Source organism: Nannobrachium achirus, assembly GCF_963921795.1.
Source record: "Nannobrachium achirus genome assembly, chromosome: 20".
In the NCBI taxonomy this organism is placed as follows: domain Eukaryota; kingdom Metazoa; phylum Chordata; class Actinopteri; order Myctophiformes; family Myctophidae; genus Nannobrachium; species Nannobrachium achirus.
Window position 1 is genome coordinate 29,819,353 of NC_137827.1, and position 13,690 is coordinate 29,833,042.

Consider the following 13,690-nt stretch of genomic DNA (forward strand, 5'->3'; position numbering starts at 1 on the left):
ATAATAGGACGTCTTTCCCTTTAAAGAGGTCCTTTTAAATCCGGAAGTGTAGTTTTCACGTGTTGTCTATGTTGTCTACACTGTGGTGTTTCTGTGGAAAGATGTTTCCTACCTTTATGAACTGACAGCAACAGCAAATGACCAAACTGTATCAAAATTGGGGACGGGACATATTGTATCATCAGACTTTAACCGTAGCAAAAAGAAAATGAAAGTTGTCGCGCTAATAAGGTAACTGCATTCTTGAAGACTGTGTTTGCTCTGTTTACTGTGTTTACTGTGCTGTGCCTGCTGCTAATTTCAGCTAGAATTTTAATTGACTGATTTAATCAAGCAAGGTTTAATTTGCCACTAACTTGACATGTTTTTGGGAGTAGCTGTATTATTATACGTTTTTCTATTCAGTCTCAACATTTGAATAGACGAGAATATCAAGGAACTACCTTTATGTTTACCTCTGGGAAAAAATAAATAAATAACTACATCCCTAAGGACAAAGATGATTATGTTTCAGAAAGTGTGGAATAATTTTGTAAAATATATTTAACGTATCTGTTATTTTTAATGGAAGAACCAGGAGATGAGTAGTGCTTTTGTTGTCATTATTGTTATTGTTTATGGTCTTTATTGTTTTAATTATATTTTTTGTCATTGTTATGTAATTTTTGATGTAATTTTTGAAACTGTTCATATATAATGTGTTGTGCTGTGCTTTAGTGTATGCTGCATAAAAAAGTAAATAAACACATTGTTGGAAAAGAAATATCAGATTCAACAAAAAATATTCTTATACTGGATTGCAGTAATCAAACATTTTCATGTCAAGGACCCTGGACCTGCTGACTGTTAAAAATAGCAGATCTACAAGTGTCACAATCAATGTGTCATGTCATTACATGACTTATGTGAGCCTTTAGATCAGGGGTGGGCAATTATTTTTTTCCATGGAGCCACATGAACAACGGCCAATATTGACCAGTCTGACCACCTGCTTGTTATTGAGACAACATCCAATGATCACGCACACGTGCTGATGTACATTACACATTGCATACGTGAATAAAAAACTTCAAAATAAAACCAATGCAGCTTTAGTCCATGCATAAGGTAACATTTGTACACGGTCGGAGTGAACCAAAGGGCTGCATGCGGCCCCCGGGCCGTATAATGCCCAGGTCTGCTTTAGATGTTGGCTATTAAATAGCAGACAATAAAATACTGTTAAAAACTGATTTTGATTGAATATTTTATTTACAGTTCGCATAGGAAAAGGATTTAAACCCAAGAAAGCACTATGGCTTGTTTACTGATGTTATATTAGCTAATTTTACTGTGGAGTTGGACCCCCTGGAACCTGCTCAGGTGCCTGGATCCCACTTTGAGAACCACTGGTCTTTTCATTTAGTTCACAGAATGCAGTGTAGTAGAAATACAGTAGTTCATCATCACATATGATGTATATATGTAGCACGTACCTAGGATAATGCCAGCGTGAAGCCCATGCATTCTATCTAGCTGTAATGCCAGGCACATATCAGGGCTAAGAGCCTATGCTGCATCAGAATGCAGTGGTGGAAAGAAACTATAGCCTAAGTATATTTACTTAAGTACAATATAGAGGTATTTATTTGTACTTGACTTGAGTATTTACAATTTCCAATACTTGTTTTACTTCTACTCCACTACATCTCAGAAACAACTATGCTTTTACTCCACTACAATTATTTGAAAACTTTAGTTACTAGTTACTTTGTGGGTTTTGATTATCATTACAAAACATGCATAACCACTTCAACCACCCTATATACATTTCGGCCATTTGAAAATAGCCAATCTAGAAGCTCACAGTGCATTGCGAATTTACGATGCGACACATTGTGAGCTTGTAGATCTGCTATTTTCAAAATTATTGTATACGTTTAGAAACCTTTGAAATGGGACATTCTACATAATGAGTACTTTCTACTTTTTGTACTTAAGTACATTTTGATGATACTTTTGTACTTTTAGTAGGCCTACATTTTGAATTCCAGACATTTACAGGCTATTTTACATTGCAGCATTGATACTTTTACATGAATACAGAATGTGAGTACTTTTAGAACCACTGTCAGAATGATTCAGAACATGTTTGCCCATTTCTCATAACTGTGTTCCAGTGGGGGCAAAGACAGCTGCTACAATATGATGCAGTGTGTTGCTGCTGGCCACAGGATCGCAGCTCTGGCCAACCTGCACCCTGCTAACACAGGTGAGATGATGATCTACACTGGGTGCTGTCAGGGGTGTCGCACCAAATTCTGGGCCCTGGGTACAAGGATTCACTCACATATTGTGCTTTACCTATTGAAAAATAGCAGATATACAAGCTCACAGCGCGGCACCGAGTACCGCACTGCGAGCTTGTAGATCTGCTATTTTTTGAAAAATCTTGAAAATTGTCTTTGAATATTTCAAATACTTCTAAGGTTTTTTTTTTGAAAAACCTATGTTTCTATGTCAGTGGTGGTCAAACCTTTTCATGTCAAGGACCCCCAAAATTGTATGTATTTGGCCAAAGACCCCCATCTAAAAATATTTAGTTCCAGGGACCCCCCAGAAGCAAAATTTGAGTTTCAAATGTTCGCTTAAAAAATACATATATTGAGAGATTTGCACACATTTTCACGACTTTAAAAATAGTGCCGCGCTGCAAGCTTGTAGATCAGCTAATTTTCAATAGCTAAAGTATAGAATAAATAAGGCCGCTCCAACTTGGGCCCTAGTAACTCAGTCCCACTCCCCCCTCCCTTGTGACGTCCCTGGGTGCTGTGATCTACAAGGACCAGCCAGGCTATGTGGGCCAGCCAGCTGCCTTGCTGTCTGGTGGCCCCAAGAAGTTCTGCCTAAACAAAGTACTGCACAAGTTGTTTATATCAATCCCTCAGGAGCGGAGGTCCCTTCTGGAGTACAAAGTGCTTGGAATGCTGAAATGTAGTGGAATTCCAAATCGGACCATAATTATGAAACATGAGACGTTTGGACAAATAATACAGTATCTATGGTGCATTTACTCAAGTACTGTACTTAATTACTATTTAGTGAAACCGCTTGTACTTTATTTAAGTATTTAATATCACGCTACTTTATACAGTATTTCTACTGAAAGATTGTACTTCCACCACATTTATTTGACGGCGTTAGTTACTAGTTAAATTGCAGATTTAGATTCTTAATACAAATCATATATAAACTAATAAATTATCACATATACATAAAATCATGAATCATGAACAACACCTTTACCGCCTGTAATTTATAGTGAGAAATGAATGATCAATAACTATAGTCCAATAACATCGTCCTATATTATTCTGAAATAGGCGTTAATGACTATTTGGACTTGCTTCTTCAAGAATACGTTTCACACTTTGACTTACTTTAAGTAAGTGTTTAATGCAGGACTTTTACTTACTTGTAACAAAGTTTCTACACTGTGGTATTGCTGCTTTTACTCAAGTCAAAGATCGGAGTATTTCCACCATTGCAGATACATTTAAAGTGTAATTATTTTTGTGTACTGTAGTGTACAGCCTAATTTGCCGTAAAATATTTTGGTTGAATAATGATTATTTAATTTCAATTTCCTTGTTGATTATTATTAGATTATTCAACAATCTACTAATAATCAACATGGACATTCAAACAGTGTTTATATTAACATGTGATATACAGTATGTATTCTGTGAGTGAGTGCATGTACTATACACACACATACACAAACACGCACGCACGCACACACGCACGCGCGCACACACACACACACACACACACACACACACACACACACACACACACACTGTATATACAGTATGTATTAATGCAACATATTGTCTTGTCTATTAGAATGTTTAGATAAAATGTGTAAATGTGCATCTCTGCGCACCGTGAAATCATTCTTTCTGGCAAGCCACACCAGCGTCGTACTACAGAGAATAATTGAGGCTTTTCTCCCAAATGTTGTGTGTTCCTTGCCATAGATGAGTTAGACAGCTACATGTACCAGACAGTGGGTCACCAGAGCTGTATGCTGATGCCATGGAGCTGCCGTTGTACAGACGCGTCATCCAGGGTACCAGTCTGGACATTGGCAGGGACTACAGTCAGACAGAGGGAGATGAGGTGGAGGACCTCTTCCAGCTGCTGCACCTGGTCAAGGTGGGGATTTCTCTTTACCAGGGGTCTTTAACCTCTTTTCAGGCCAAGGACCCCTTAGCTGAGAGAGAGATGAAGCAGCATCCATTTATACATATTGTATAAATGGATGATGCAGATTTTCATTGATTTCATAGATAGATTCATAGATTTGTTGGCTAAAGTTCTCCTTAGAATAGGGATACGAGGGTTCAAGTTGTTAATTTAACAGAATGATCCTATCACAAAAAATTGTGAAGAGTTAATACAGGGCTCCACTGTAGTAACTCTGAGGACCCCCTGGGGTCCCGGACCCCCTGTTGAAGACCCCTGCTCTTGTGAGACTGAGAAGGTGCACAGTAAAGTGTCATCTGTTTGTACACTCTTACAAATGGATAAATGAATACCAAGGAAGGATTGCACTGTGTGAAGGTCCTGACGCAACAGGGGTTTATATTTTGTGCGATTACTTAGCATAAATTCAAACTGTTGTGTGTGTCATATGAGTACATCCATACAGAACATGAGTCATATGAGTACACCCATACAGAACATGAATAGTACACAGCGATGAAGCAACATGATTTGTATTCGGAACGAATATACAGTATGAGTTGTTTTTATGCAAAAATACTTTCTGGCAATTTATTGATTTATCACATTTGTTTATTCGTCACGCCCTGTTACCTTACCTAAGAGTATATCCATGGTCAGCTAAATGTTTGATGTTTTGCATGTTGTGCAAGGTGCTTCCTGGAAATGTATAAATGCCCCTTGGAATCACAACAACAGACAACCCAACAAAAATAATTCACAATGCTACAGTATCCATAAAACATTTTCATCTTCGCTGCACGTTAGATTTAAAAATGAATTTTGTATGTTCTAATTCATTTGTAGGAAGGCAACAATGTAGGGGGAAAAGTATAGCTCTTTTGATTAAAATCATTAATTTGATTTAGTTTGTCTATGAATTTATTTTGTCTGTCGGCCGTGTCGGGCGAGAGCTCTTGAACTTTAAGTGTAGGCCCATTATTGGGCTTATTGTGGAAATAGGACAGAGAATGTACCTTTGTGGTGTGTGGAAATCAAATCATCAAACCTAGCTAAAATCTCGATGTAACTACAGGTAACTGTTGTACTATACAATCCAGACTGGTCAAACACAGTTTGACTTGCTACTGTTGACATTTGCCTTAAACCTGGCCTATACTTTGTCGTAGGAAGTGTCCTGTGCCAAGAAACTGCAGATCTACAAGCTCACAATGTGTCTCAGGCTCACAGCTTATGGGCTATTTCTGTCACGCAACTCTGTAGTACGACGGAGTATAAATTAAGCATGACTGCTTTTTGGTGAGTCAACTGTCCCAGCACGACTAAACTTGTCATCTTGACTGAGGCTCTGTGACACATGTCACAGTGTTAAGATGCTTTACACACCGTTCTCAGTGGATTCAGACTCACTTAGCAGTCCATCAGCACCGTCTCAAACCCGCTTGTCGTGTTTCATTTGTCCCTGCTTTGCGCTAACTATACCTAGCAAGTACTGTAAAGTACAACCCATCCGCATGCAAGAGTACAAGGCTGCGTTATTGCTTTTAGTCTGTCTGGTTCAGTTTGCACTATTGTGAGGACATCTTAGTTTCCCTTTCAAAGGGGCATATAGTATATGTTTTATCCTGCTCTTGAAACGGTATGCAGTAATTGAGTCTACGTTTTATCAAATCAAAGTTTTATGTATAAAGTTGGGTTCAGATGCCCTTCAACAACCGGGTTGGCCAGAAATGTTCCATTCTTTTTTCCCTTTTTTTTTTAAACACCTCAGATGACAGAAGATCAGATGCAAAAATTAATCACCAATGAATATTTCATCAAATACCCCCTTTTGCCAGGACGTTGAGAAAATATTCATTTGATGCCAAATTATGTATGAGGCCTCAGCGGTGCAACGTAGTAGCGGGAGACCATCTGACAGGCTTGAGTCACTGGGTTTCATGTGTGTTAATGGCCTCCTGGCACTGCCTACTGCCTACCTGACCGCCTGCAACCATGAGGAAGCTATCTGGACGCACACTTCAAGAGCGCCGGCAGCAGCCCTCCCTGCTGTCAATGCAAACAGACGCCCGGGTGTTGGTTTGATCCAGCAGGAACACTTTTTCCCCCTCTCTCCGCCCCCGCACAAACACTCATGTTAGCTGGCAGCATCACATTTTAAGGCCTTGTTATGGGGATGGCGGGCAGGAGTTTGTTGTTGAGATGGGGGTTGACTTGACGTGGTCTAAACAGGAAGTGGGGAGACCACGGGTTCTCCCTGTAGGTCTGTGTTGAGAGACGTGTTCGTCCAGGGCTGGGGGGCTGCTCTGGGGCCCCTGCGTGTCCGCACGCACCGCACACGCGCGCACGCACGCACAGACGCACGCACGCTTGAGTGGCAAGGGCCAGTAAGCCTGCCTCAGGGCATTTTGCGCTCTCTCTTTCCCTCTCTCTTTTTGTCATACCATGTATAAATCTCACAATGGACAGCTAAGATGGTTCATTCATGTACTCAGGCACTGACTGATTTCTGGGTCCTACATACACTCACCTCTTTTTGTAACTACACCCCCCCTCTCTCTCTCTCTCTCTCTCTGGCTGGTCAACGCTTGCTCTGATTGCAAATGGCTGCTAATTTCCCATTTCCAGGGCATCTCTGGTCTGACCTCTCCCGTCAGTAGGGCCATAGGGCAGGGCAGAAAGCTCCCACGGGGCCTTCAGGGGCCTGCAGACCTCCAGTCTCTTTTCTGTTTACCGCTCTCATGGTCATCAACAGACCTGGATCATAAACAACTGGCTTCCTCTCTCTTCACTCTCTGAGTGAAGTCGAGTGCAGCTATACTCAATAAAGTTCAACTTTATTCTTACAACTCTTTTTTGGAGGTGCCTACTCATCAGTGTTCTTGCTCATCACTACTGTTTGTTCTCTATCATGAAAGGAGGTACAAGTCTTTTTAATTGACTTGATCTTTTAATTAGTTTGACAATTCTGTCAAAATATCTAAAAACTACTGTGTTACCAAGTCACAGTTCAACAACTATGTATACGTGTACGTATTGCATATTTTTCTGGAAGACAATTATTCAATGTATTCACATTTAACTCAGCAACTGGTTGATTGTGGTGAAGGAAAGGAGAGAAGAGAGACAAAGATAAAACTCTTCTGATAATTAGCTGTTAAGTCACTCTCCCTGGAAAAGAACAGTTTTAGCATAAAAAAGTGTTCTGTTTGGGAAGTGTGATATTTTTAAATATTCTTTCTAGCACTTTGAATTAATTAGAAGTTACAAGATTATATAGCAAATGACACTTGAACATAGATTAAAGATTCATTTCTATTTTTTCTCCCTCAGTGTCAGAGTTGATGAGTTTAAGTGAATATTCTTCTCTCCACCTTCTTTGCAAGTTCGACTGCATGCAGGCTCCGAAAGCATGAGCCAACAGTGCCATCTATGGGTCATTCTTAGACACTGGCAATCCACAGCAGTCCTTCTTACTTTGGTCTCTCAATCGAAGGAGAAGAAGAAGAATGTTTGGAGCCATTCAGGGGATTCAAAGGAAAGGATAATTTTCTTCTGAACCATTGTCAATAGAAAGAAAAAAAGCCCCAATTATGATAGGGGAAAAAATGAGCTCCCCGTCCCCTAGCTGTGGAAATAATGGCAGAATAACAATGTGGCCCTATCCTTAGCCCCCTGCTCTCATCACTGGCTGTGTATGGCAGTGCCTCCTTTGAAGTTGGTAACCTGATCGACATGCGAGCCATAGCATATCCCATCCCATCCTGCTAGGTGCTGATGATCTTTGAACCCTCTCTTTGAGGGGAAGGAATAACAGTTTTGGTGGGTTTGGAGGAGGGGGGTTAACTCTGAAAATCGAAGTTTAAAGTTAGGGCAAATTATATTTTGAGGTCAAAACAAAACGTTTTTTGTTAAAAAGTTAAAGTTCTATATTCTGATGGTTGTAATATAGAGTGTTTGTTCAGTAACCAGCTCTTTAGTAAACATATATACATTTTAATGTGTGTTGCTAAATTTATCAGCTTATATTTGATAGTGTTTTCCTGATCACTTCTTTGTGTCCTCCTGACCACTTGTTCGTCCCGTATTCTGTATGAGTTCTCTCTCCTGATTGGATAAAAATGGTATCCCAACCTGAAAATGTATTGAGCTGGAGAGACGGGGAGAGCCCTGTTACTGAACAAACACCCTATAGCAATGATCACAATTTATAGCTGGTTATCACTTATTTTTAGAAATGGATCAATGGCCACCTCATCATGCACCTTTTGCTAAGCTTGGATATCAAAAGGCAAGATAAAAGATGAATTTATTTGCATGATCACACAATTATTAGGCATTATTATTATTTTTAATATCATTATTATTATTATACTTAGTGGCCCAGAACCAGGGTACTGTATCATTTAATGCACCCTTCCCGGGTCCATTTGGTTCGTTTTGTACACACTCACAGCTAAATGAACACTTTGATACACGTTTACAGTGTATCATCACAGCGCTTCCATTCCAGCGCTGTCCATATAGTGATTGAACCTTTCCTCCTGCTCTGTACATCAGTGGCATGTCTGTGTCCTCCATGCCTCTGAGTGGTTCTCTCTCTCTCTCTCTCTCTCTCTCTCTCTCCCTCTCTCTCTCCGCAGTGATCCGCTGTGATGTGTGATACAGATCAGCCGTGTCAGTCACCCCTGGCTGTAACGCTAGTCCCCCCCGCAGGCCCACAAAACCCCTCATATTAGTCATCTCACATCCCTCAAGTCCTTCAACCCCCTTTCTGTGCTCTGTGACCCGACACAGTGGCTCTTTATGCCCCGTGACCCTGCGTGGCACACACACACACACACACACACACACACACACACACACACACACACACACACACACACACACACACACACACACACACACACACACACACACACACGTGTATGTGTTTGAAGGTCAGGTCAATGAGGGCCTCTGTTACATGATAACAGGTCTATCTCTCCTCCACACACAGTGTTGGAAGTGTGGTCACCTCCTTCCTCTCCTCCTTTTCTCTCCTTCTTTCCTGCCTCTCTTTCTTTCCTGACTTATTTCCTTTCCTCACCACTCTACACACACAGTGCAAATCCTCAGTGTTTATTTGTCCTTATGGGTCCATTTGGTTTCTTAACGTACACTGCTACAGTTACAAACTGATACGTTACTTCACACTGAGGTTTTTACTGTGTACTCAAGCGCAGAGCTCCCTCTCTTTTGTTTTTCTTGTCCCTTCCAATCTTTCTGTCATAATAATCTTGAGTGACTTGCAATGGATCAAGTATTGTTAGATGTCATTTAAACCATAGATCAGGGGTCTTCAACAGGGGGTCCGGGAGCCCTAGGGAGTCCTCAGATTTACTGCAGGGGGTCCTCCAAATCTTTGTGTGATAGAAACGTTTGTGTCCCTAGTGTCCAAATTCTGAGAACTTGGCCAAAAATAGCAGATCTACAAGTTCACAACGCCTCGTGCTGCGAGGCGTTGTGAGCTTTTAGATCGGCTTTTTTTGGGCAAAGAGGTTTGGTTTAGAGGGGAAAAAGAGCAGACTAAGTACAGAGTGAAAGGTCAAGTTTATTAAGTATTGACAGTCAGTAAGTGGTTAAATATCTGAAAGCACAAATTGATATGAATTCAAAATACACTGACGATTGTGCTGTCAAAAGATGAAACTATATGGAATCTATGAAAAGGTTGTGGGGGTCCCTGCTTCATCTCTTTATCAACTAAGGGGTCCTTGGCTTGAAAACGTTGAAGACTCCTGCCATAGATGCCATTCTTGTTTTATGGATTGTCTTAAGTTAGCTCAAATACTAGGTATAATTTATATATTTTTAAATTGTAACATGTCCATGCCTCACAATTAACCTAGGTATGCATGACGAGTTGTGTCATGGAATATGCAAAACTACCGTTTGCACATCATTGGCTATTATAGTCAGCGATCAAAGATGGACTTCAGAGCGGTGACCTCACAACCTTTAGCACTGATGAATAAAGGCAAAGACATTTAAGCTCATTAGAGTGATAAGGAACAATAGATGATATCTTGTGCACGTGCTCTTTTGTGCAAGCTCTAATTAGCAGCACTGTGACGTCTCTGTCATATTGAAACCTAGCGTTGAGCGCATTGGAAATGTTACGCTCACATCACATCCTGTGACTTGTCAGGCTTTTTAGGTTGGTAAAAAAAATACAAATGCAATATTCATTTTTCATTTTTTTTCAGGGTCAGTGGACAACTTTTTGTCTCCCTCCTTTAAAAAGAAAATCAAACTGGTGCTATTTCTTCCTTGAGGTGTCAGGGAAAAGTACCGGAGATTAGCCCTATCTTTGGTCTTAGTAGATGAAACATTCCCTTCCGCTAGAGCGTGTTAAAACATCTCGTTTTTAGTGAGATAATCCCTCTCTTAAACACACACACACACCCCACACGCCCTCATCCTCAGCCTCTCCCACTGTTCCATTATTGACATCAGCAGACAAGAGCGGGACCCTCCGAGAGTATAGAGCACCGGTCTGTCCACAAGTCCAAACATTCATTTCTTTCTCTCTTCTCCTTCGCTTCCCTTTTCTTACTCCCCTTCTCCTGCTCACATCTTCACCCCCATTACTGTGTGTGCTTCGTCATTATACACTTTTATATCGTCGTTGTCGGTTGGAAACCTTCTATGTCCAAAACCGTTTGTTTTGTATTTATTAAAATGATTTAAACTAGTGAAAACAGTGAAAAAGCACACAACGCCTCGCACCGCGAGGCGTTGTGTGCTTGTAGATCTGCTGTTTTCACTATAGTTTTGTGCGATGGCCATATGATGAAGCAGTGCTTTACTTTGCGAAAAAAATGTATATACGAGGTTTCTGCCCGACAACGACGATATGAAAGCTTCAGAAGCCTGGCACAGTTGCTTTGTTTCAGGTGCCCTGATGGAGGTGTAACCTGCTGCGAAGGAGAGGAGAACAAGAGGAGAGATTGACTGACAGAGAGAGAAAGAGAGATAGGAGGAGGAGAAGGAGGAGGAGAGCAGGCGGGCTGAGGAGTGCTGTGGTATTGATCAGGGAGCTGAGCTGTTGGGAGACAGGTCGCGGCGCAGTAGGGTGTGAAGGAAATCAAACGCAGCAACCCTGCTCTGATTACCAGCATGGTGCCGCATTAGATGCACGTTGGGGCTCAAAAGGAAAATGGATTTCTTTAAAAAGCTGCTTAATACATAAATCATGACCTCTGGGGTCACAGTCAGGGTTTAGGCAATCGGATCAATAACCAGGCTAATGTGAGCTTGTTGTAGCTGGTTTGCGGTGCTTAGAGAGCTCATAAATGGTATAGTTAGAAGTGGGTTATTAGTAGTCTTACAAATAATGGATAATTCTCTGCAGACATTTGCCGTTTTTCATTTGCATATTGGTCTTCCATTTCAAGCAGTATATGTTGTTTTTTTTTGACTGATTAATTTCAGTACTTTTCATATAGATTCCTTCAAATAGCTGTCTCTCTCTGTGTGTGTCTCCTCTCTGATAGCCATTGTTATCTTTTCCTTTGGTCTGAGACGGCTTGTATTTTTGTTGGTCCGACACAGTGGCAGTGGGGTTGAGATTGCAGCCTTGTTTTGCACATGAGGAAGGATAGCATTAGTGCTGAGATAATGGCGCTGTGTATTGTTCTCTGGCTGTGTGGAAGTGGCGGGGCAGGATCTATTAGACGCAGGCCCATTTCCCTCCAACTGACGCTAACAGTCCCCACAAACATTAGATAAAGAGCCTAGCCTCAAGCCTTTGTAATTTGTTTGTATTTTTCTGCTTAATGTACTTTGCTCAATCTTGTTTAGTGATGATGGAAGCAGATAGCCTTATCTCGCCTTGCCAAGGGCATGAGCCACTAACACTGCACGGTTGAACATTGTTTCAGTGAAAAATGTGTACGTGTGTTGCTTTTCTGTTTGATGTTGTTGAATGAATTGTGCAAAATGGTTAAAAGTTGTTGGCAGCTGATCGCTCGATGAGCTGTTAACAAAACCTGTGGTTCTTAAACATTCTGTACTAGTGTTCAACTGAGTACCCACTTCATCAGCACAAGACGTTGTTCCACCTGATACTGACACATGTTTGGCTTACACCAATAGCTTTCTGAGTACCCCTAAGAGTACCCCAAAATACCCCTAGGGTACTAGTATCCCTATTTGAGAAACACTGAACTAATCCTTACAGGAGTAAATGCAACATTCACTTTCATGGAAAGTGTGTATTAATACTAAAGGTGCTTTGATTGCTATTTTTTTTATTGGAAATGAAAGGAATCTGACAGTGGCACTGGTCCAACAAACGTCCTTACAATATTGTATGGATAGCCATCGTAGCAAATTATTATCATTTTTTTTAAAGCTCCTTTGTGTAGCATATTTTATCTATCCCATACAACATGCCTTCAGGTAGCTACAGTACAGTATTTCCTTTCATAATAGCATTACATATTTTAATCATAAAAGAGGTGTTGTCTTATTACCTTGTGTTGAAAATAGTTTTTTCCTTTGCACGTCTCTAATTTAATGTCAACCTGTATGGCCACACTTAACCTTCATTCTGTCAGATTTGGCATACATGTATCCTAGGTTTTTTTTTGTTTTCTTTTTTTGTTTTCTATACTATTCCTTCGCAGTGGGTTCCTCACCCAAGAGACGTGTGAATGATAATTCCATAAAGCTACAGAGAGATATCTGGATTCACAATGAAAACTCCAAAATCAACAGTCACATCACGCAGATACAAAAACACACTCTTAACCTCCTTGGCCCTTTAAAGCCCAGAATGTGCCCCGCTGTGAAAAAGCCAGTCAAACGCAAAAGTCTTTTCTGTCTATATCGGAGCAGACGGCCTAGGGATCGCTTCAGTCAACTCCTTCCTCCCCTCCATAGACTTAAAAATTAACAGGGCTTTTATGTTTTGTTTTGGAGACCATTCCCTTCGAGAAATATTTGTGGCAGGCCCCACCACCTCCCGCAGCTTAAGTCATAACCAGCCATAGAAAAACACTGTCTGGAGTCTGGAGAGTGTGTAAAACCAGCCCTCGCCACTATATTTTTGCTCAGCCCCTCTCTGGGGAGGCGAGGGGGTGTTGGGGGGGGGAAGGGGGCATCCACAATGTCTGTTGTACATAGAGTCGAGGACATGAGAGCCGAGATGCTGAGAGTTTGGAATCTGACCTCATCAGGAAAACATTTTCATTTTAGACTGTGTGGATGTGTATGTGTGCATCACTATTGTGTGTGTGTGTGTGTGTGTGTGTGTGTGTGTGTGTGTGTGTGTGTGTGTGTGTGTGTGTGTGTGTGTGTGTGTGTGTGTGTGTGTGTGTGTGTGTGTGTGTGTGTGTGTGTGTGTGTGTGTGCGTGCGTGCGTGCGTGCGTGTGTGCGTGTGAGCGAGTGCGTGCGTACCGAGTATGTTCTGCGTGT

General features: G+C 41.2%; 1 protein-coding gene across 1 annotated transcript in view; it reads left to right on the top strand.

The window, feature by feature from the left end:
- Positions 1 to 208: 208 nt before the first annotated feature.
- The window catches only part of dph6 (diphthamine biosynthesis 6), a gene marked incomplete at both ends in the record, with an annotated part of 82,599 nt that continues 69,117 nt past the window's right edge, over positions 209 to 13,690 (top strand). The window contains 4 exon segments of the mRNA XM_080750969.1: positions 209 to 231; positions 2,160 to 2,251; positions 4,020 to 4,055; positions 4,058 to 4,197. Of these exon segments, the coding sequence (XP_080607095.1) occupies positions 209 to 231; positions 2,160 to 2,251; positions 4,020 to 4,055; positions 4,058 to 4,197 (291 nt within the window).